This window comes from Vanellus vanellus (genome assembly GCF_965231255.1).
Source record: "Vanellus vanellus genome assembly, chromosome: 18".
NCBI classification, from domain to species: Eukaryota; Metazoa; Chordata; class Aves; order Charadriiformes; family Charadriidae; genus Vanellus; species Vanellus vanellus.
Window position 1 is genome coordinate 10,804,061 of NC_138923.1, and position 24,684 is coordinate 10,828,744.

A 24,684-nucleotide genomic window follows, 5' to 3' on the forward strand; every position below is an offset into this window, starting at 1 on the left:
TAAGGGAGAAAACATTAAACACAACCTGTGGATCCCACATTTGGACTTGTTTGAAACAAGTACATCTGAGAAACCTTCTTTGTGCCACACACTTTTTACTAAACGGTCACAGAAGTTATTTTTGGGGTTTTGGAATTGTTTTGCTTTTCTCTCACCAGAATTATTAGCACTTAAGACCCCGATAAATAAACAGTATTCTACTCTTTCAGAAAGTCACTCATTAGTAAACAGCATGTTTTTTTATTCAGGATGAGAGCAAAAAGTGTGCTGGTGGTGTCAACAAGAATTCACAGGGGTGGTTATCTACAGCAGCACAGTGGGAGTTACCGATTCACTCATCTTCCCCAAGGAACCACCTCAAGCTGTGCAGTTCCTTTATTTCCCACCTCAAGTGCGTGAGCACAATAACATTAACTATTACAGCTTTATTAACCCTATTCCTTCCCCCTTTCCCAGCAAAAAGTCAAGGTCAGCTCACATTAACTGAAGTACCGACAAACACACGCAGACCGATACACTGCTTTCATGATGCACAGGGAAAAAAAAAAAAGTTCACAGCAAACAGGCAGGAGAGAAACAGCACCAACTGGCTCAAGCGCCAACAGTTTCCTAACGGTGAGAAAGGCACAGCGTGTCAAGGCACAGGTAAACAGACCTTGCCCTTACTAAAATACCTGTCAATACCGAACTCATCCTAGGAGAAAGGTGATTAAAAAAAAAAAGTTAGGAACTTTATGGTGGCCAGTGCGAGAAGGGAACTTACATCCTTGATCTTGGCTTTTTGTTTTCATTGCCACCTCCCAGTGATTAAAGACCAAATGCCAAACTCGGCAATGGTGGTAGCCTAAAGGCCCTCCCCCCCATGTAGATTCTTAATTCTTCTCATTTTAATCTGTAATTACATCTACTAAACAGGTACAAAATAGACATACAGTTTAACAGACTTGCAGCTCAAGACTACATGAGCTGAAGATCACTTACTTTTGATATTAAGTATAAGCCCTTAGTGTCACAACAAATACTATGGGTTTGCGCAGAAGCGGCATCAACATGTAAATCACTAATTAGTTAGAACAGATATATAAACAGTACAGCACCTTCTGCTAAACGTCACCACCCCCCACTAATGACAGAGATCTTACTTCCCAGAGAAGCAGGTTTTAGACCTGGATAAAATGCAGGAGTTGGTACTTTACTTGTCTCTCAAAAAGGATTTAAAAAAGCCAAAGGGCACCCAACAACTTCTTGGTGCTTTAAAGAAGCATAAATAAAGAAGCATAAATCTATACAGGCACACCACCGTAGCAACAGAACAGCCTGTCAGCAACCGCAAGCGTGTTGTATCCATAACTATGGCATCTGTGTGGCAGAACAGAGGTGGAAAGTTCCACCAACTGTTTCCTGTGAATGGGGGATTTTAGGGAGTATGAGTCCGATTTTCAGAAGTACCCAGTACAGTATTCTCACTCCTGTATCAACTTCCATTACTTTTCCTTGTGTGAGCTAGAGAACCAATCCAATGACTTCATCACATATAGCTACAGCCCAAGAGAACACAGTTAGGGGTGTTCCGTTTCCCTGGCAGGGCTACAGACCCATTTATTAAATGGAATACTTCTCTTTCCAAATGTTGGATCATCTGGTCTTCACCACAGATGGTTTCATGCACTATTTGAAACAGGAGGTTACAGATTAAAGGTGTCCCCTCCAGGATGGTATGGATACACACTTATCTGAGATCACAGTCTGCTTGTACTCATTTTGAGAGGTTTTCAAATTCCAAATATTTTGATTGTCCATATTCACAAATATTACATATAAGTTTTATAATACACTTAGGATAACATAAGAGGTTCCTCAGCAAATCCACTTTGTTAACACCACCATAAGCTATAACACACAGGGAATTCAGCGTTGCAAAGATTTGTTGTAACAAAAAAACCCACCCCAAACTCTCTCGCCCCACACTATCTAGCGATTTGCACCTAGGATGCCCTGCAGCATATCGATGGGCAATGGGAAGACGATGGTGGAGTTCTTTTCTGCAGCAATGGTGGTCAAGGTCTGCAAATAACGAAGCTGAAGAGCAGCAGGGGACTCCGTAATAACCATGGATGCCTCTTTCAGGGCCCTGGAAGCATTCATTTCACCCTCAGCTGCAATTACCTGGGGAAGCAAAATGAATGAAATGGAGTTAATTCTGGCACAGTAATAAACCAGAAATCTCTAGGATGACTTCAGCCTTAAGTCATAAACTAAAGACACTGCTTATCATTTTGATGGAGTCACCTCCCCTTGCCATGTTCTTTCACTGGTTCTGCTGTTTCTCTCGCTCAGGGATAAGCGACCCCTGTTTGCTCCCATGGCCCCCTGAGAGTGTTCCTACCATTCAGTATCAGGATGCCAAATGACAAAAGCTGGCACCATGTCTTGGAAGTACAATGGGTGCGTGTTTTCACAATCTTCTTTTGTGCTTCTTTCAGCACTGCCTCTTAAAAACAGAAGACATTCCCCATATATATCTGAAAACACTTTTTACTTAAAGCTCTTAACTGCCCCTGAAGATTTTCACTCCAAACTTCAATATTTAGTATCACCTTCTCCCACCTCAGAAAGGAATAAGATGTCATGACCAAACTGATCACCAGTCATCTTAAGTGTGACAAAATTAAGTATTACAGCTGTTTTATTTCTCATATGAAGTAACAAACAGAAAACAAAGGACTGGCCCAAAATCAGGGCTAGTCAGGAAAAAGTTGGAAGTAAGTTTGGCTTCTAATTCACTGCAGGCTCCAGCTAACCACCTCAAAACCGTTCTGTTTGTTTTTTTCTTGGGAGTGTGGTAGAAAATTGAGATTCTGCATTTTTGAAGGAAATCTCACCTGCTCAAACCTCAGTGAAAAACCTCAAACCTCAAGCACCCGCCCTGCGCTCTTATTTGCTACAACACAATCTGGCTGAAAATCTTCATCCTCTACATTACCACATTAAATTATTCATGAAAAAAAAAGAAAACAAACCAAACGTTATTACCTTAGCTCTCGCCTCCCGGGCAGCTTCTGCTTCTGCTGCCATTGCTCTCTGCAGCTGGACAGGTAATTTCACATCCTTGATCTCCACACGTTCCACCTTAATGCCCCAATCATCCGTTGCCTCATCAAGTGTGACCTATATAAGGCAGGACAGTTAATTAAGCCATCTACCTGGCTGCAAACAGATGTCCAAATTTGAAGAACGACCAATAAACCAAATGAATTATCTTACAATGCTTTGAATTTAAGGGCTTTTGTATTTATACTATGATTTGATAATGATAAAAGCATAACTGTTGTAAACTAACAAGAAAACCCCAGAGCTTGATTAATATATTGAAGGAATTCTGTGGCATAATTTCCTTCAACAGCCGAGTACTGACATAATGATCCCAGGAAGCCCTGCTCTGTGGTATCCCTCATTCCCACTTGCTGGCCTCACTGGTCCATTATTGCTTTAGTCACTAATTTTTATTATGCACCTCCAAATCACAATTTGACTTATCACTTGGAAGGTAAAAATCAATCCTGACCTGTAAGTTATCCATGGGATTGCTACTTAACCAATTGTTTGATGGATTGCTTAGGTAAAGCTGCTCATACCTGCATGCTGTGTGCAATTTCCTCACGATCAGAGAGAATCTGAGAGAGGTTTTTGGTCCCCAGAACATTCCTCAAAGTAGTCTGTGCTAGAAGACGGGTGGCTGAGTCAGCATTTGTGATATTTGCTACAGCAAGGGTGGCGTTCTGAACTCTGTAATAAACTACTCCGTCTACATTAACTGTCACAGAGTCCTTGGTCAAGATCTAAAAAGCAATGGGGAAAGCATATAATAATTAAGCATATATTTATTGAATACAATGATAATTACATATTTGTTTTACTAGACAAGCTCCTAGTTTTTCCAGGGTAAAGCAACTATCCTGAAAACAAAAGGTCTTATATATGTATGCTGCACGTGAACATCTCTGTGTACAGATGCACAAGCCTTCCAGTATAGCTCTGCGAAGCCAAGACTAAATATGGGATTAGAACACTTCTCATTGAAAGACATTCCATTCGTTTTGCCATAAATATTATTTCTAACTCACTTCCTCCAATTCAGAGGGTCTGCAATACATACAAGTGACAGGGGAAAAAAAAAAAAAAAATCGGAAATAATTTACACTGAAACACATGCTTTTTCATCTGGGAGAGTAACCTGTTATTCTGAAATTAGAAACGTATCATAACCAGGTAGATCCTCCCGACTATGGTACCAGCTGTGCGAGAGGCAGACTGTCCGGAAACGCAAGAGGTATGCTTCATGAAGGACCAAGGTAACAGAACATTAGCACTCAAAGTTGTTTTGTTTGTAAAGCAGAGATGGGAATAAGGAACCACTACACTCAAAATGGGTTAAAGTGCTCTAGTTAAGAGCACACACTGGAAACATTTGTGAGAGAGGCTCATTTAATGTTTCTGTACAGAGAAAAAATGCTAATAATGAGTATAATTTCAAATACAGGACACATTAGATTTTCACTTGCATTTAACTTCAGTCACAAGATCATTGATTTAGGAAGACGTAACTCTGCAGGTGTGTCAGTTTATAAGAGAGGGCAAAACAGGCAGCCTACTTAAATAGCAGGCAAGGGAAGAGTGTATTTCAACTGCACTTTCAAAGAAACATCACAAATGACTGTTTCCCATACTGCAGGTGGGACTGTAGCTAAAGGCAGCTCTCAATTACTGCTTATTCCGTAACACAGGAATGGCCAATGCCAGAGACTCCAGCACTGCAGCGGCTGTCTAAGTTACCTGACAGAATTGCAGAAACTTTGTGAGAAAGGATGTCTATGTATAATGAAGCTTAGAGAAACAGAGAGCCATGCCCATGGGATGTTTCAGAAAAGACTGGAAGATTTCACTGAAGTATGTCTTACAACATTGGTTTTGCCTGTCCCAATGGCCTGATGTATTTCATCTGCACGGGTGTCAGCCTTACTTCAATATTTAATTAGAAATATCTCCGTTATCATTGAGCAGTTCATTGTCCTTCTTGGAGGTACTTCCGATTGAAATGCCACCTTCTGCTACTAAATGAGTACGTGGTGATTTCTAGATAAGTTGCACAGGAAATCCAGTTTGTGAACACGCTCAGAGCTAGATTCAAATGATTTACTGAATTTAACACTTGTATGTTAAGCAAAAGATGTACCTGCAAAGATAAAGACAGGTATTCCTGAAGATTTAGAAGAGGGTATACCAGAAAGAAGCATTAATATTAATTATATTTTAAAGCTAAATTAAAAAGAGATTGAAAGATGCCACACGACCACGAGAAGAGGTGTCCTAATTCCATGTTAGACAATTGCTATTATGTTACTTGACAAGAGAGAGAGACAGGTGAGTTACTTAACCTTCAAGACTTACCTGCTCTGTCCTTCCCCAAACCACCTATTTTAGCAGGCTTTTCATAATAGCGTAGGACAAAAAAGAATGAGTAGCACGCACAGAAATCATGTTGTACAAATAAAAATACATTTCTGCTTTTACCTACTGAAAACAAACCAACCTAAACCATAAGCGTAATTTAATCAAGCCAAAAGAAAAGCTATAGAACTGAGGGCTTCACTAATGGCACATCAGCAGCTGCAAGCGCATTTTGCCTGCCAGTGATTAGGTTTCTACCAATTAGCCTTTGGAGTATACCATGACAGTTGCCATTTGTCTAAATCTATAACTAATTATGAGCAATAAACCAACTAGCAAATATGACAGAAAACAGACGCACCAGACAGGTTGCAGCAAGTATCTTTGTCTTGGAAAATGCACCAGATATATGGAGGACACAGTTATCAACATACAATTGTTCACTAACTTATTTTTAGAGGGCTAGTTGTTTTTTATTCTTTTGTTATCCATTGAATTGGCATCACTGATTTCAGCTAGCTTAATGCTGTGGAGACATTCTGCTAAAAAATTAGGATGTCCAAGGAAAAAGAGACTAGAAATAAAAGTAGGTTTTTTTGTTCTTTAGGACCTTCAAATTGTAAGACATCAGACAACATTGGGTGCAATACACCTTCATAATGTTCCTGTGCACAGCAGGACACAAAAGCAACACGTACACAAAACTCACATAAGAGAGTAGACCATTACCCTGAGTTGCCATTAATAGCATTTGATGTATATAATAATTTCATCCTGTTATTGTAGCTTGTTGATACGTCTAGATAAATTGGCATAGGAAAGGTCACTGCTGCTTCTGGTAATCTTTCAGATTGCACAGAAACAATTAGAGAATGTTGCATGAAGTCCAGCAGTCTTCATTCCAAACCCCTCCCATTCTAGCTCTTAGGCAGAATTACGTTATCTTATTTGGTCCTTAGAGGACAGCATAATTTGTTTCCTTTCAGCCATCTTTTCTTATTTAATGATGTTACTAACAGATATACATATTCTCCATAGTACATTGAACCTGCACAAGAAATCTACATTAAAACTACACTCTACCCAATACTGAGGGGGGGGAAAGGAAAAAAAGTGAAAGAAACAAATAATCTTTAGCAGATAAGAAAGGCAAGTGCAAACTCACCTCCTGGGGAGGAATATCAAAAGAGATGGTCCTCATATCAACCTTGACAAAGCTGTCTGTGCAGGGCAGGACAAAAAACAAACCTGTAAAAAAAAAAAAAAATCCATTCCAGAAGATGTGAAAACAGGTCATTAAAACAGATGAAACTTGCTACTGAAATAAGCTTAAATCCAACCACTGTAGCGGTACAGCCCTCTCTGTAATGAGCTCAGCACCACATTCATTAGTGGCTTTCAAACCAGGAGAAGATTTTCAAAAAAGTATGCTGAGAAACTTCAATTTATTCATGTCTACACTTGTTTAGAGATCTTTAACATTTGGAAAAAAAAAACCCAAAACTGTTAACAGCTACTTTTGAAAGTCTGTCCCACATTGTGCAGCCCAATTCTGGCACACGGAAACTATCAATCTCCTGTTCTGGTGGATCACTGTAATTCTTCAACTTTACAGCAATGTGGAAGTATTGCAAAACCTGGATGAAAATGAAGGAAGAAGCTATTGCCCCTTTCTGTTACTTTGAGCAACAGAAGCAACAGCTGAAAATAACATTCTTTCAGATCTCATCAAAATTTCTAATATACACAGGAAACTTTTCAAAACTATCAAATAATATAATTGCTTCTATTTCTTTTGAAGAATGTTGAGGCTTTCAGGCCATTTGGATTTTAATTAACATACTAAACTTCTTTTCTAAAATGGCACATTTGATGCCATTATTCCTCCCTTTACATTCCGTGCTTTTGATTCTACCTGAAGACCATCTGGGAAAGGCTCACAGATAATTAGTTTACTATCTTCTCTCCATATAAAATAACATATCCTCTTACTGGAAGTTACAAAATTATTGAGAAATCAATTCACCAGTCTAATGCAATGTCTCTAGACAGCCATTATTTTGCCAATGACTTAATTGGAACAAATATTAAGAATGCTCTCCAGGACATACCTGGTCCCTTTGCTCCCCCTTTTAAGATGCGTCCAAGCCTGAATATGATGGCTCGCTCATATTCCTTTATAATCTGTAATAAATAGTTGGATGTCATGCAAGGGTTTCCAGAAGCTACATGGAGTGCAAACTATATACACACTAAGACAGTCTTGAGTCTCAAATATGACACACATTTCTATACTGGTTGCTTTTGAGAATTTTAGCCTAAACTTTATTGTCAAAAAGCAAACAGCAAAAGGAGCAAGTAGGACAATGTTCCACAAGAAACATTCTTCAGACTGTGGCACCATCTATCAACAGCAGAAGCAACAACATGTCATCTGGGCAGGACAAAGCACTAGAAGCAGCCATCAGGAATATCCTAGCAACAACAAAACAAAGCACAGTATATGTGAGATTTTTCCAGCTCTAATTCTGATGTGGTATATGAGCCAAAGTAAAGCAGAAGCTATTTCTTCTGGTCTGGAAAATGAAAACATCAAGGTCAAAGTGGTCACAGATGACACAGTATCTACAAATCTGTCACATACAGCCACATATATGCACATACTTAGATACTTATATTTACATACTTCATATTGACACACATACATGTACAGGGAGAGATCCCCTAGAAAAAAATATTAAAATACCATTCCTCCCAGAGCAATTATGCATTCTTGCAATTAGTCTCATCTTTCAAACTAGCTTATATACTAATGACAACTAGGTAGACGTAGTAAAGATGTCAATGCAAAAGTAGTTTTGACTAAATACTGTAACAGCACTTTTTTGTTTGTTTGAAGATTAATGCACTGAAATGTTGGGGTCTGCTATATGCTGTCTGCCAGAGTTCAAAAAAGAATAAAGTTAGATTAGTTTGTGTTTAAAACAAATAAATAAAAGGTAGAACAATAACAACCACTGCATCTGCATTGCTTAAAGTTTTAATCCAACTTGGCAGTGAATGATTTTACCTTTATGCACATCCAGATTGATACAGGAAATGTAATAACAGTGAAAACAAGTGAAGTGATGACCAGGATCCATCCGCATACACCAAGGCCAGTATCAGAGTCATCTGCAAGAGAAGAGCGGAAATTTTCAAATTTTTAAAACCAAAAGTGCCCGGTAAAGAAAGTACCTATAATGTTATTTGTGTTGAATATTCCTTGAAATAAGCCACTGTTAGCACTACTCCTCTGGCCAAACTCACTCGGTTTAAATCAGAAGTCAAATTAAAAGCCAAATTCTACTTTCATTTTTACTAGTCTCTAGAAGTTGCGCAAGACAGCTTAGGGCAGGACATGCTCCAGGTAACCTTTAAGCAGAATTAAGTATGCTAATATTTAAGTATAGACTCTCAAATGCCTCCCTCTACCCCAATTTTCTCTAGCAGAATGACCAATAGGCAGCAGTAGAAATCCTGTTCTTTTATTGTCCAAGGAAGTCAGAGCAACACTTGCTTAATGAGTGCCATGCAAATACCCCATAGCCTATCAACTCTAGTGACAGGACATTTAGAATTTCATTTACGTTCCAGCTGTCATAGCTGCAGATCTAAGAAAACCACAATTCTCAGAACTGTTGTATCTAGGAAATAGGATAAGATGTGGTACAAGTATAGAGACTTTATTTCATGCCCAGCTAAAGTATTCCTTGGCCAAAGACTCCTTATGCTTAGAAAACAAACATGATAGTTCTCTATCATGAAGTGACACCAACTGAAGGTGCAAATAACAAGAGCTAGTGGTTTCAAATGCTACACAGCTAAAAAAAGCAATGCGCCATGACAAGATGCAGACATGCTGGGAAGCATTCATAAAGCTATAGGAAGTTTCTTATCCTGCCAGCTAAGACTCCTAACACGCTGCCAGGAGCCCACTGCCAAGTGGGGATATCCCAGGGTAAAACTGAGCACTCACAACCATCACAATCCTACTGTGGAGATACTGAAATTTATCCTTCTCACTCCAACCTTTAAAAAGCCAAAAGTACAAAATGCTAGTAAGCACCCACAAAGCTTAGAAAAAACAAAATTCTGACATTTAGATGAAAGAATGTTGCTTCAGGACCACACTTCCTGATTTTGCTGAACTGTAAATACCCCCTTACGGTGCTGCAAATATGCAAACGTTATCCTAACTTGATCAATGCCACAAATACTTAAAGGACTGGAATCTTGTTATCTAATGGACTGCATTCAGCATTTTAGAACAACACTGCGTTAAAAAACCTGAGGAGTTTTAGTTTAGTTCTACCTGGAATTATATAATGAAATGTTTTCTGTATTCATCAAACACAACTATAATTTAATTTGTACAACAAAACTGGCCAGTTATAAGAAATAAGTCTCTGAGTCTCCACCCTAAGTTATTTCAAGTAGAACCCATTTTATTCTAACACAAAATCTTAATTTTGAAAAATACTTATTGATTTAACAACTCCAGAAACATGAGTAAGTATTTTATTGCACCTACAATTGCACTCAGCATTAGCAGTGTATGCCTTGGATAAAGAGGGAAGTGAGCCAGATCAGTCTTTACCTATCACTAACCTTCAAGTGAGTAATAGCAAATAATAGCATATATTTCGCAAACTTAGATCCACAGTATTTGACTAAAATCACAGAAGTCAGCAAAATAACTGGGAATGAATGCTGATGCTTCCAGTCGTCTTTTTCACTGATTGTGGGTCTTAGAGCTACTCTCAGCCTTTCAAGTAAGATGGAATACGGAGGTGGTGGAGAATACTAAGCTTTTGTCTTGCACAGTATCTTGAACTTTATGAAGTTACTCAAAGCTTCTGAAGCCAGTTAGCTATCTTATCTAGAATTTGTATCCCTGTCACACCCCAGTATAATAACCCTTAAGGACACATCATATCACGTGTCATTTTAAAGTTCCTCTATGGAAAGTTAGCTAAAGGTATTCCCCCCAGGTTTATTATTATGTAGCGGAAATACCAGATTAAAGGAGCAATTTCCAGGTCTTCTGTGAAAGTCAAGGAAATGCACTGCCTTACCTTACCGACTGCATATCAGTATTAAGCAGCTGTCAGCATTAAGCAACACCTGTAAACTCATTAGTGAAGAGAACATTACCTTTCATTTAGCAACAAGGTATTAGTCAGCCTAAAACTATAAAAAGTACTATCTCAACACTGATTAGAAGGAAAACACCTCCCTCTCGCTTTTACTTAATAACTTCTATAAACCTAAAGGAGCTGAGTATCCTGCTTCAGTTCTACTCTACATTTTAACATGAAGTTTTCACCACCATCCACCTCCCTGCTCTTACCAGAGCTACAGCACAGAAAAATAATTATCCATTTGCTTCCCTGTTGAACACGAAGGTAGAAGTCACAACTCAAATAATGTAAAATTTCAAGACTGAGTAAGCACACACTTTATTTAGCAACAAAGATCATCCCATCATGTGGCATATTTCACAATACAAAAACCAAGAGAGATGCTGTCTTGTGAAAAACTATATGAAACCCAGGAAACATGCTTGGAATCTGTGGAACGAGCTTTCTTATTGCAATTTTTTAACATCTCATTCATGGGACTTGGACAACTTCAATGGGCCATTCTTGCCAGGTTTCTCAGCCAGACTCATTGACACTGGATTCTAAATAGCAGCTAGTTCCACAGCATTGAAATGAGACTGACAGAGATGGGGCAGGTATAACACAGAGTCTCAGGTGCACCTCTTGCAGATGATGCAGATCCCTGCCCACCCAAAGCACTGGGGGGAAAAAAAAAAAAAAAAAAAAAAAAAAGATTTTACACAGCACTACGTGCTGGCTACAGCAGACTGCATCCCAACCCTCCTTCACCCATCGCATACACATACCTTTTAACAGAGATAAAATGTATCTTTCTTTTTGGGAGGCTGTCAAAGAACAGCTCAAAGAAATATTCTTTTCACTAAGTCCCCAGAAAACAACTGCAGAACTACTGAAAATAGACTTACAGCATATTTTGTGATGCAGAGGCAAAACAAAAATAAAAAGGTTGTCTTTTATTTCTTAGCTGCACCTGTAGCATTCAAGATTAGCTAAAGAGAACTAGAGTAAGAAATAAGGAATTTTTTTTTTTTTTTTGTAGTGAGAACTCTGCCTGGGAACAATAGAGAACTCAGTTTTGCTTCTCCCTAAGCCAGACTTCCCATGCGACACTTCTGGTACTACAATCAAACTCGAAGGGAGAAATGCAATTTATTCCTCCTAAAGAAAAATACCAAACAACCAAAACCCAAGAAAACTAAAACCTTGTTGATACAATAGACGCATGATCATTAACAGTAATTGCTGGGGATATATATTTAAATATTAATATACTGTAATGTATGCAGCTGCTGAAAAAGCACTGAGAAAAACAACGTAATGGCTTCAAAAAACAGACACCACCAAAAACACAGATGATGTTAAAAACATGGAGAGTACATTGCATTTTCTCCACAGCTATCACTGTTGGGACCTGTCCCTCATTTTAAAGGCACTATGACTTGCACAGACAAGGCCTAGAAAATATAATCATGAAAGAAAAAGACAAATCAGTTATTGTATTACAGCCGTTAGTATTAATCATAGACCTGTTATTAATCATAGGAATAGTTTATATTAAGAAATAATATTCTTTAACGATGAAAACATCTATTCTATTTCAACTATTCTCTGTTGGCCATGAAAAGATGCTCAAAGCCCCACTTATTCACCCAATGCTACCAATACATTCAAAGTCCATGTTCCAGAAATGGTATGTTCTTTCAGATAGGTATGCATTTTTTTTCTTCCCTTAGGAGGTTTTAAAGTTTCAAGTTTATTTGAAATAGAGTTTAGAGAGCTGCAAAACATGATATAATTCCAAGGGATTAAACACAGAGATACCAGATATCAGCTAGGCCTCTCGTTAAAGGCAAAAACTGGTTCTAATCTCAAGCAATTCATAAGTATCATCTTTTTGCTTAGAAATAGTGTTGGGTTTAGGATATTTTTTCAGCAGGTAGATATATGCAACTAGCAGTTTAAGTAATATGCTAAAGGCAGCATACATAGAACAATTAATTTTTTCCCATAACACAGAGATTTTAAATTTGCAAAGAAATTATTAATTTCAGTCTGAAAAAGTACATTTGAACTAGCTACACCAACACCGGAATACGAGCTATAAAACCCAGAAAGCCTAAACTTAAATCAGTTACTTGAAAATAAATGGAATTGGTATTCTAATATTTTATTAAATACAAATGTTTAATAACCTCTTTTAGCAACTTCAACTATCACAAATAGCTATGATTTAAAAGCAACTATTGACATAGAAGAGTTGCAAGGCTTAATTAAAATTAGTTGTGAAGCAGCTCTCCATGCTGCAGATGCTGATGAGGCACCAACAACAGGAAGTCCATTATTTTTTTTTTTTAAACTTGCAGTAACTCCAGCTACCAAACTTTGGTTGTCTCTTGCTTGATTTTCTGAAGTGCCACCCACTCTGTCATATACACATACAGCTTCAGTTCAAACACCTGTGATATTCCTGCTCTTTTATTATCAACATACTAAAAACGCACACCTGGAATTTAACCAGAAGAATCTTAATTTGTAGACAGTCTGCAAGAGATTACATAGCACTTTAAGAAATACACCACAAGGTGAAAGAATATTAAAAAAAATTAATTGAATCAGCCTTCAATCCCTTTAAGGCTGACTGGAACAGTTACCGTTACTTTAGGAAGAAATTATCACTTGGATCATCAAATAGTATTAAAAATTTATAATAAACACTGAGTGCTGGAGGCTGAAATGGAAGGGGGAAGTTCTCATTACCTCTTGAGGTGTGGCATACACTTTGCTTGCGACTTATTTGCTTCTGCACAAAGTCTGAACAAGCACATCATTGTCAAATAGCAAAAACCTGCCAGCCTCCTAGTTACCATGAAAGGAAGGGACCTTCCCCCCCCAGCCATGCAAACAACCCACCAGATTTAAAACAAAATGTATATGGGAGATCAACTGGACTGAACACAAGGCAAGCAATACTAGATAGAGATCTCCACCTTCATGCTGCTCGGTCAAATCCAGGATAGTCTGAGAATGACTGAAGGGTGTTATTCTACAACAGTTATTCGACCGTTTGCTAGTTAGCAAACAATCAGGAATAATGAAGAATACTACTTTCAGCGAGAACTAAAAATCTTTTCAGATGCTTCTCAAAGGATTTCACATGGGAAATAGCCAAAATTATTACATCTAATAGCCAAAAATACATCTAATTCCATTTACTCCATAGACGCTTTACTATGACAAAAGTAATTGGTAGTCAGCTTTAGCCTCCAAAACAACACATCACACAGTAACTACAGAAGAAACAACCTCCGTAGCACACGAAGCGGAAGGCTTGCCGAGTCCCAGACACTGTTCGCATCAGAGCGACCACTGTTAGGTATTAATAACTAACATACTTACAGAATGAAATGTATATCCTCTCCAAGGATACAAGAGCTAGCATGTGCTATTAGACATGGGGCCCAAATAGATCCGCAGTTATTTATACAACAACTCAGATTACCTAGCCAAACCCTTTGTATATAAAGCCATCTTATAAATACATTTCCTCCTCCGGTTGCAAACGACAAAATGTAAAATAAACCACGACTTTTCTGCAGTCTGTTTCTGAACAATGCAATTGACAAGAAAACACTCCAGCTTCCAGCAGAAACTGGTAGTTGCATTATTTTAGTGCATCATCTCCAAAACTTCCTGACCCGGGTTACACTCGCACCTACCGAGACACCAAAGCCCACCTGAATACCGATACTAGGAAGTAAAAGCTGACTACAGATTCGTTGCCCAACTGGAGGAAATACACCAACTTCGATCACTTCTCCAGTCACACCCATCTCACGTTTTGCTCAAGCGAGGAGCACCAACAGTGTAAACAACCAGTTCCCAAATTCTTTTTGTTCTCATTTACCGGTGCAGCGCCTCGGGGATTACTTCTGTTGACTCTGCTCTTAATTATTTGTTTAGCTTTCCCCTTAGTGACACGAATTACCGTACAGGAAAACGAAATACACACACCAAAAAAAAAAAAAAAAATCCAACCCAAAACCCCAAGTTATGCAACTGGGGCCAACTCTCGGCGAAGCCGCTCTGCCTCCCCGGGCGCTATTTCCGAAGGGACGCGAAGCGGCGACGGGCGGCACTGTCGGGTAACGGCACCGCCGGGCGCCGTCCCGCCGCCCTTAGCCGGGCAGGCGGCGGCGGGGCCCGGCCTGCGGGGGGGCCCCCGGGCCGGGGTGGGGGGAGGCGGCGGTCTCCGGGGCGAGGCCCGCAGAGCTGAGGGAACGGCGGGAGGCCGCCCGGGGGTCCAGGCGGAACCGCTCCTCGCTCTTTCCGCGGGGATTAACTTTCGAAGGAGCTGCGAACTTTCCTCTACGACTAAATAAAATAATAATTAAAACCGAAACAGAAAGCCGGAGAACGACAGGGAGGCGCCCCGGGGCTGAGAACCCGCGGGAAGCAACCGGCTGAGGAGCCGTGCCCCCGCCGCCCCTTGGGGACAGTCCCGCTCCCCCCCTGCCATGCTTACCTTGCGCTCGCCGGCCCTTAGGCTCCATCCCCGCTTCGTGGTCTGCCATGGCCGCCGCCGTCCCCTCCGACCCGCCGTCCCCTCACTGCCACGGCCGAGCCCGCGCTGCCCCGAGTCGCGCACTCCTGCCCTGCCCTGCCCCGCCCCGCCCCGCCCCGCCCCGCGAGGGTGGGGCCGCGGCGGTTGCGCGGTGCGCGCGCCCTCCTCTACTCCCCACCGCCACCTGAGGAGACGAGGCGGGTTGAGGGGATGCGGAGGGGGCGGCCGCGGTGGGGGCCACCCGCCCCTCAGCGGCACGGCAAGAGACGGGCAGCAGCTGGAAAACGGCCACGGGAAGCAGGCAGGGAAGGGGGGTTAGTGAAGGCAGATGTGGCTGGAGCGGGAATAGGAGCGCGAGGAAGGAGGAGGGGGGGCGAGCGGCGGAACGCCTGAGGGGCCTCGAGCAGCCCCTTCTGTGGGGAGCGGCGAGGAAAGTTCGAGCTGCGGCCTGGGCTCACGCTTAGTTCAACGTACAGATGAAAGCTGATGGTCTTTAATGGGTGAGGTATGGCCTCACATAACAGAATTAGTAAGGAGCAGCTTTCAAACTGATAAGACTTACCTTTTAGCCACTCCATTTGAGGAGTAATATGCTAATGCATGTTGTATGCACTGCCTCCAGTTCTGGGGCCCCCAACATAAGAAGGACATGGACCTGTTGGATTGGGGCCATGGAGATGCTGTGAGGGCTGGAGCCCCTCTGCTGGGAGGACAGGCTGTGAGAGGTGGGGGGGTCAGCCTGGAGAAGAGAAGGCTCCGGGGAGACCTCGGAGCCCCCTCCAGTCCCTAAAGGGGCTCCAGGAGAGCTGGGGAGGGACCTCTTCCAAGGGCATGGAGTGATAGGATGAGGGGAAATGACTTTAAACTGGAATAGGGTATATTTAGATGAGATATCAGAAATAAATTCGTGACCGTGAGGGTGGTGAGCCCCTGGCGCAGGTTGCCCAGAGAAGCTGTGGCTGCCCCATCCCTGGAGGTGTTCAAGGCCGGGTTGGACGGGGCTGGGGGCAACCTGGGCTGGGGGGAGGTGGCCCTGCCCGGGGCAGGGGGGTAGACCAGATGATTTTTAGGGTTCCTTCCAGCCCAAGCCATTCTATGATTCTGTGATGTTCTTTCTGTGATCATGCTGAGGTATGTGTCCAAAATGGGAAGGGAATTTAAACAATCCTGGAGAAAAAACTGCTTTAAAAAATTTACTTCAGGTATTACCGCTTTTCTTCCTGACCTATTGCAGGATACTGATGGAGAGTTTGGAGCTTTCCTCCCTTCTTGAAGACACCAAAGTTGTGATCTCTGCTGCTTTTCTGCAAGGTACATCCCACAGAAACAATGGTTGCATAAAAACACATCAGTACACATATAGCCATTACATACCAGGTGTCATAAATATTGTCACATTGGAAAAAAGTTCCAAAGTTGAGTTCTATGTTTGGCTGGATTAGGAGGGCTATAGATGATTCATGGCTATTCTTTAACCTTTATTCATGTATGGGATGTTGATAATTAATGGGCTGGGAGGGGCATGTGCAAACTCATATTTATCATATTGCTTTGCTGTACTGATAGCGTGTAATTGCTAGCTTCTTTGTCAAACACATTGCAGCCTGTGAACGAAAAATGGTATTAGACTACTAGAATACACAGAGATTTATTTTAAGTGTTGATATTACAGTTCTCTGGTTAGAGTCCTCTTTGGCAGTAGTCTGGATTTTGCTTTCCATTATGTACCAGAGGAACAAAGTTTTTGGATAGGCAGCATGATTGATTGAGAAGAATGTGCGTGAGTGGAGCACGAAATGCTGAAATGTAGTCCTGTTTCTTGAAGTCTCTAAGTGATATGAACAGCATCAGTGGAAGACCAATGCTTTTTCCCAGTGACAGTAAGATACCTAATGAACAGTCCTTTTGTTGCTGGCATGGACTCCTACTGCCACACTTCTGCTAGTTCATTTTAGACTGATCCAGATTAGCAGTGTATGAGACTAAAGACTAAATCTGTCTCAAGATCCGTGAGTGCTTATGACCTCTTAAAATTGCATTTGGTCCTTTATTTTTACTTACATGCTCGTGGATGGTTGCTATTAATGCATTTATGAGTGCTGACACCTGCTGTTCTGATATCAGTAATTCCTCAATGTTTTCTGTTTTGTTCTGCTATCTACAATTTTGTGTGGGTTTACCTATACTCTTGCAAAATTAACCTTAACAACTTTGTAGGCTATGTCTGTCTTTATCTGTTGAGTAAGTACAGTGGATAAACCACTGTGGATGAAAACGGTTCCACCAGTGGCAGTTTTACTGACCTGCTAAAATGCCTAACCCTGAGCAGTGCAATCGCGAGCTAATGTTTAAGGTGATTTGACTGAGATGCTTCTCTGAAATTCATTGTGTCTCTTTCCATTTCCCGACCATGCAAACCATCCATAAGAAAGATGGAAGAAAATGCTAAAATGTCCAAAACTGCTGTGTATATTTAACGTGTAGGGCTATTCTTTGAAATATGTAGAAGGAAGAGAGAACCTTTGAGCTCTCCAAATTAAAACTGATAAAGAATCATTCTTATGTAGGCTCAAGTTGTCTTTTCCATACAGCTCTCAAATACCATGAAGCAGCTTGCAATGAGATACAATATTTCACATTGAGAAGTAAATATCATTATGTTATAATTAAATTAGAATTAATGGAGTTCCATGAGCTGGTGTCTCATTGTATGAAAACAGTTCAGTCCTCATCCAAAGAGAGCAGATCCAAGGACAACAATATCACCTGGTTCTTGGTCTTGTTGCTTAGAAAATGAATTACTAAGTGCCTTGCGGGATACAGTCATTTCATTGTTAGTATCTAAGGAAACATTCACAATACTTTTTTACATAAACAGTTGAAAAGTCATCAGGTCAAAAATTTTGATGACTATCAGTCTGGACTTTTGGGATTCTATTCCTCATATCAGAGGCTCTTCCTGTGTCACGTATAATGTGTCATTAAAAAAATCTCATAATATGTAAAAAAATCTCATAGTATGTAAGATGGCATGTGTGTTAACAGCAGAGCTGAGCCACATTTTCTCATCTTCCTTTTTAACACAAAAGCAATGCATTTAGAATAAGCATCTAAGAAGTAGGAGAAAAAGAGTCTATCGCCCAGTTACCGTAAACATAAGAGATATGTGTGTATTCCCATTCTTTAATGGCAGAGGTCAAAGAACGGAGATGATTAGATATGAAAGCGGGATCACATTTAACTGTTCATGAGAGCACCTTGAAGGCGTAACAACATAGGAAGTAATCGGATGCATAATCTTGTTGAAGCAGGGGATGCCACGCTGCAGACAGGTGGCTGGTCAGAGCACACATTGTGCAGTTTTGATCAGCACACATTTACAGTAGAACGGAACAAAACAGTAGAATATGTAGTATTGAAGCTCATAATATTATAAGGAAGTTGAGAGTGTCTGCAGTTTTATCGTTCTTTTTTGCTGACCATAGGGTCTTCTGGCAAATAGACTGCTTAGAGTGTCTCAACATTGATTAAGAAGGAAGGAAGGATGGATGTGCTTGAAATGGGAGGAGCAGGTTCTGTGAAAACAGAGTAGATAAGCTGTGATGAACCTCATCACCCATAGCAAATTTGGCACTAGAAAAATCTAAGCTGGTGCCAATAATAAAGTAAGTGCTTTCAAAATGAATATGAATGGACCATTAAAAAATGTACCGCATTGGTTTACCTTATTTCAACAAAGAGGAGGAAACACCTGTTCGTTTGCCCTGTCATTAAAGTAAAAACTGTGCAGCCGAGGCCTTTATCCTCCACAAAGCTAGCAACCGTACTAAAAGCTAAAGCTGCGATATTTCAGCAGCACGTTGTGTACTTATGTACAAATTTATGCTGGCATTTTGCTCAAAGAAGAGAAAGCCTTCTGTCTAATTTTAGATGGGACCTCATTCCATTTATTTTACTGTCTTTGGGTGTTTGCCAGTAAAGTTGGAAGAAGCCCAGGGGGGCAGTGGGCAGCGATACTTCTCTGCTGTGGGTTAGTGCTGCCATCTACTGTTTTCTGTTGTGCGCTTCGCACAGGTCATTTCTAGAAAGTTAACCGGCGTGGTAAGTCCCGGCTCCTTTCCTTTCGGCTGCGTGAGCTGAGTGATGTTATCATGTTATTTAATACCATTTTAGTTTTTCCTTAAGTACTGAAGTTAAGAAAAGCGTCAGGTTTAGAGGTAGCTGTAGTAACTCGTAAGTCCTTTACCAGTGAGGTGCCTCAAAGGATCGGAGTTAGAGTTAAAGCAGACTGTGAAGGCTCCTGAAATACTAACAGACTAAGTATGAAGAGAGGAGAACAAAAAATGTAGCCTTTGCTGAATAATACCATCTGAATGCCTTCTCATTCTAATTTTTGGTTCAATGAATAAAGGAATGAAAGAATTTGATTTTTGTCTGGCTGGAAGACAACGGTGGACTTGAACATTGATTTATTAATCTCTAGGCCTTTTGAAGAGAAAAAATTGATTGGATTTTGCCTTTATCGTTTACATAAGTGAGTTTGATTTCAAATATGGAAGTACCTGTCAACAATAACTGCTCGCTATTACTCTGTAGTGAAGCCTGCTTTTATTTAATCTTTCCTTGAATTCTCCCGTGTCCGGTAGGCAGTTAATTAGAAAGATCATTTGTGTGAGGAGTGTCAGCCTTGGAAACACCTGTTCTATTTCTTCTATGGGCAGAGTAGCTACAGCTTTCTGTTGTCTCTCAAAAGGGAAATAGTCTACAATCAGTATGTTTATTTACCATATGTTGTTTATCAATATGTGATTACTTTTTTTAAGTAGAAAAATCTGAGCGCAGTATACAAAGCTACCGTTAGATGTCAGCATGATATTAACCACAACTACTACCAATGACAGTCGTCTTTGACGCATGTATTAGTATATTGATTTTTGTCACGTCAGTCTTTGTTTTAAAACCCATTCTTATAGTAAAGTAAGTCGTAGTCCATCGTGGTTATGGAAAAAAATCAAAGGCTATTCCTGAAACTGTGTTTGATTCTTATCTTAAAGAGTTGCTGGATGTGGAATGTTTAGCTTCTGAATCCTATTTGGAGCTGCTCATACTATACTAAATTTTATGTGAAACTTTGGTTATACACGTGCTCTTCTAAGTTCATAAAGTGTTATATGTTGTCAGTTTCCTGCAGGGATTCTACGTGACAATTTGGTAACAAGGTGTGTTATTGTGCTTTATTGTGTTTTTCCCAGTTTACAATAAATTTTAAGGGACTCTTAAAACCATTTTTTCCATTGCTGTTTACCATACAGAGTTTTTAGTGGTGAACTTAACTTTAAGCGTGTTAGGAAATCTACTATATTCTTAGTATATATATGTTTAAATATTTTCTTGAATTTTGATTTGGAGCTAGGTTTCTCTCTGTTCTACTTAATGTTATACATTTGCAGTATGTCTGTCTACATATATTTTAGTTTTGTTCTGAAAAACAGTGCTTTGAGTCAATTTCTCCTAAAACGTCTAAAAGTAATCAAAACCAGAATGCTAGTACAGCAAATATTTCCCACGTTATAAAAGTCTGCATTTCATTTAGTTGCCTCTTTTTATATCATGAGATTATTTGTTTTCAGTGGAAATAGAATATGTATATGTTGGAATCAATAATCCCAAAATAGGAATGTTTTAAAATCATGTTTCTTTAAACAGAATAGTTTCTCCCACATAAAAAGATACATTGTTTAGAATATCTTTGAGTCTGGGAGGTTTGTTATTTTTATGTTGTTTGCACTTACAGAATACATATAAAAGACCAGTCAGAGCAAAGCTTGTCCTGAGGGAAGACTGAGTCCTTGTGACTGCCGGACACGGACTGTAACAGGCAGACACAGGGGGCTGCAGCACTCTGTCTCTCCAACAGTTTGCTGCTGCTGGGGACACTGGAGCTTTGAATCAAAGTAGTACATAAGATAATATATACAATATTTTTTTTTCTGACCTAGCATGCTTTCATTATTAAAAATATAAAGAAAATCTGGTCAAATTTTCAGCAAATTATTTTACTTCCAAACTATCCACCAGCGTTATATGTATTTTAGAAATCCAGCAAATTCTACAAAACTAACTCCTTTAAATTCTCCCATACATCCTGTTAAGGGATATTTGGGTCCACAAATACAAATCAAAGTCAAATTAAACTGTCTTTGCTGATGATATTTGCCTACAGAGAATGTATTGGAAATATTATTTTTTTTTTCTGAAGTACTTCTTATGGTTCAGAGAGGTAGAGGACTGAGTTTTCATGACTTGTTAGCAGTCTAAGATCTCCTGTCGTGGCCCTGGAGCCAGGTTAGCGCTGTCTGTTGCTCTCACACCCCACTCCTCTCATCCTTTGGCTGGATGCTGTGGGGAGAGGGATGTAGGAACCAGCTTTGTTGGCACTGTGTTGAACTTCCCCTTCAGAAGGAACTGTCAGAAAAAAGAAAAAAAAAAAAGGGGGAAGGGAAAAAAAAAAAAGGATGTAACAGTTGCAAATTTCCCAGTGCTCTCAGGTAAGTTTCTTGTGAAACCTTTTTCCTATTCCCTCTGCCATTTCATATGCTAGTCATGTGCACGAAGGTTTTACTTGTCATTTCTGGACTTACCCAGAATTCATCTGGCCAGCCAGTACTCTTTTTGATTTTTCAATATAATGATTTCTTTGCTTCTGTAGATTTGGCAAAAGAGAAAATTTGTGTTTAACAAAACAGAAAAAGCCTTAGGTAATAAAAAAAAAAAAGTAGACCTAGTAGAACAAGTCAAAGTCATCAAGGTGCCTTAAAGCAGCAATGGAATGTCACTTTATTATTCAAGAAACCCAGTCTCAGAAGAAATCTTCCTGTAGTATGTCACTGAAATTGCAAGTTTGTCTCAGGTAGCCTGGAGGTTTTAGCACTTGTAAGTACTGTATCCCTAGAATTTAGGAGCAGAACTGCATTCCAAGAGATTGTATTACTGGAAAAAAACAAGGGTATTAGAGTGCTGCACATTTCACTCTATTTGTGTATTTAATAGTTCTATATTGTAAAATAGAATAACTGTGTTAGATACTGAAAGCATTTCAGGACAAACAGTACAAAATAAATCTGATGGCAAAAGTAACAAAGCCTCTGAGGACATTTTCTATTGCAAATACATTTCTGGCAGCAGTGATTCAACTGTATTGGATTCATAAAAGAACTAAAGGAAACTTTAAGGAAACAAAGAAAAACATTTGTATTACTTCACTTGTTATTCACAACAAAATTGACTCTGAGCCGGAGGTCAGTGGCAGTAGAGTGGTAGCAGTCATGTTAATAGACTGCAAAACAATGCACATGGTGGTATTTATTTTCCATACTCACACAAGCCTTGCCACGGATACAAAGGGAAAGCGCCAGGTCAGTTGTACAGAACATAAACATTATCGTGGAACTACTGTTTCTAAGCCTGTTGTCTATTGGAAGGTGGTCTATGAAATGATAATAAATCCGTGGATCATCCAAATAACCATGGATATGCAAAAGGGGAGAAATATTATGAGCCAAAACAAGGATTCCATAATATTTGTGTGCTTTTGTGGAAGGAAAGAGCCATGGCGATAGCATGCAAAGTGGAGTTTTTGAAAGGTTAGGTTATCCTTGGGTTTAAAGTAGAGAGTGGTTTTAGTCCTTTTGTAAACATAGCATCATTCTTTGTTTAAAAATATTTTAAATTGATTTTTACATGGAATATGCTTGTGTCAGAACGTTCGTAAAATGTCCCAGGCCTGTGTTCATCATTTGCATGGCATTGCGTTTTTCCATAATCAGGTTTTGTATGAGGCTCAAATACCCGCAACAACCTTTGACAGGATATTTTAAGTGCAAATGGCAATTGACTGACGGAGATTTTACCAGATTACCAAAAAATATTATTTTCCCTGTCGCTCCCCTGTCCGTGGCAGCTTTGTTCTTATTTTGCCTTTTTCTTTTCTTATCACTCTCTTTCATTCAGCCAGGCAGATCTGTGCCTCAGATTCATATTGCAATTAGAAACAGTCATAAAAGTTTCCACAAATAAAAGCTTGTATCTCACTAGAATGATGGTGACATAGTTCAGATACTGTCCTTAGACTTTGAGGAGCATTAATTCTGGTGTGCCAGGCTGCGTGTGGGTGAATGAAGGCACTGCCCCTTATTCCCTTTCTTTACTACTTTTCCACCTCAGAGATGCACTGTGATGATAAAGCTGAAAGCGGGACACTCCATGTAACGGTGACAAGGTTCAACTGTGTCTCGCTGTACTTCCTTTATTTAACGTAAGCACAAAAGACTGGAAGAGCACTAAATAATGAAAGAGCTAATTGGTGTTTTTGAAAATCTACCATTAAGTAAAGCTGAAAGTTTATGAACAGGTTTGACAGAGAAACCGAGAGACCCATGATGTGTTTCTATGGAAACCACAGTTTAAGGTTTTATCTGATGAGATTCTAAAAAGAGTACAATCTGCCTCTTTTTTTTCTGATTTGGGTAGACAGAGAATAAATACAGCAAAATCAGTTTTGCAAAGTGATCTTTGGAGAGATAGTTAATGAAGTGCTTCAGGATGAAAACTGCTGTTTAAATGTAAGGTGACATTTCTGTCTTAATCATTGCCTTTAATGATTAGATTTTTAGGACAGATTGCTGGTAAGAAGCTGTAGCTTACCAGTCAATGTATTGGTATATGTTTCCATTCAGCTGCTGCTGTTGTTGAAATATTTAATTATTTGTACTTAGTCTGAATGTGAGAGCATTAACATCTTGCTTAGGGTTGGTCATAGGTTGTGGAAATTTCCTGTGTACATCTCCGATGACTTCCAGTCCTAACTCATCACTTTCGGCTTTCCTCACTGCCCAATCACCACTGCTGGTCTCCCCTGACCTCCCGAGCCACTTTACTCCGGTCCCAGATTCCCACACAGCTCTGCCGGTGGCCTCCTGGTAGTCTGCAGAGTTGACCTCTGGGTGTGCGATGCTGAACCAGCCTTTGTACAAATGCTGTGATACGGACTGTAGTGCAGTGATGACGAGGCTGAGACTGTACGATTTATTCATCATATTGTAAGTGAAATGTGCTGGTCAGAGATGAAAGCTATGATTCACTAAGCCATCGTGCTATTTCTGTCCATGCTTTTATTCACTTTGATTTCACTTTCTTAATCAACATAGATCAGTTCACAGCTTTAGAATTCGTTATGTACAATCTATTCATCCCCACTTTCTACCAGATCTTTCAGTAGTTCACGACAGAGACTGATCTTCACTTAATCAAGTTTTTGTTCAGAAGTCAGTGGCACCTTGCGCTAGCTGTGATTAATTCCTTCACAATTCCATGGGCCATACAAATAGCTTCATTATGAAAATAGCATATGGTCATGTTTAGAATTGGCTGCGGCTGAGACATTTTCATCTTTGACTGTCTTCTAATATTGACAGTCAGAGCAAATAACATACGTATTTTTACTTTCGCTCT

At 39.9% G+C, this 24,684-nt stretch overlaps 1 protein-coding gene across 1 annotated transcript; it reads right to left on the reverse strand.

Moving 5' to 3' along the window:
* Positions 1-125: 125 nt before the first annotated feature.
* STOM (stomatin) lies at positions 126-15,261 on the reverse strand. The gene is made up of 7 exons (XM_082492841.1): positions 15,136-15,261; positions 8,519-8,622; positions 7,560-7,632; positions 6,614-6,696; positions 3,636-3,839; positions 3,034-3,168; positions 126-2,166 (listed from the first exon to the last, which is right to left on the reverse strand). Exons 1-7 carry the CDS (start codon positions 15,182-15,184, stop codon positions 1,972-1,974), a joined length of 843 nt encoding a protein of 280 aa, XP_082348967.1. The 5' UTR covers positions 15,185-15,261; the 3' UTR covers positions 126-1,971.
* Between the last annotated feature and the right edge of the window lie 9,423 nt (positions 15,262-24,684).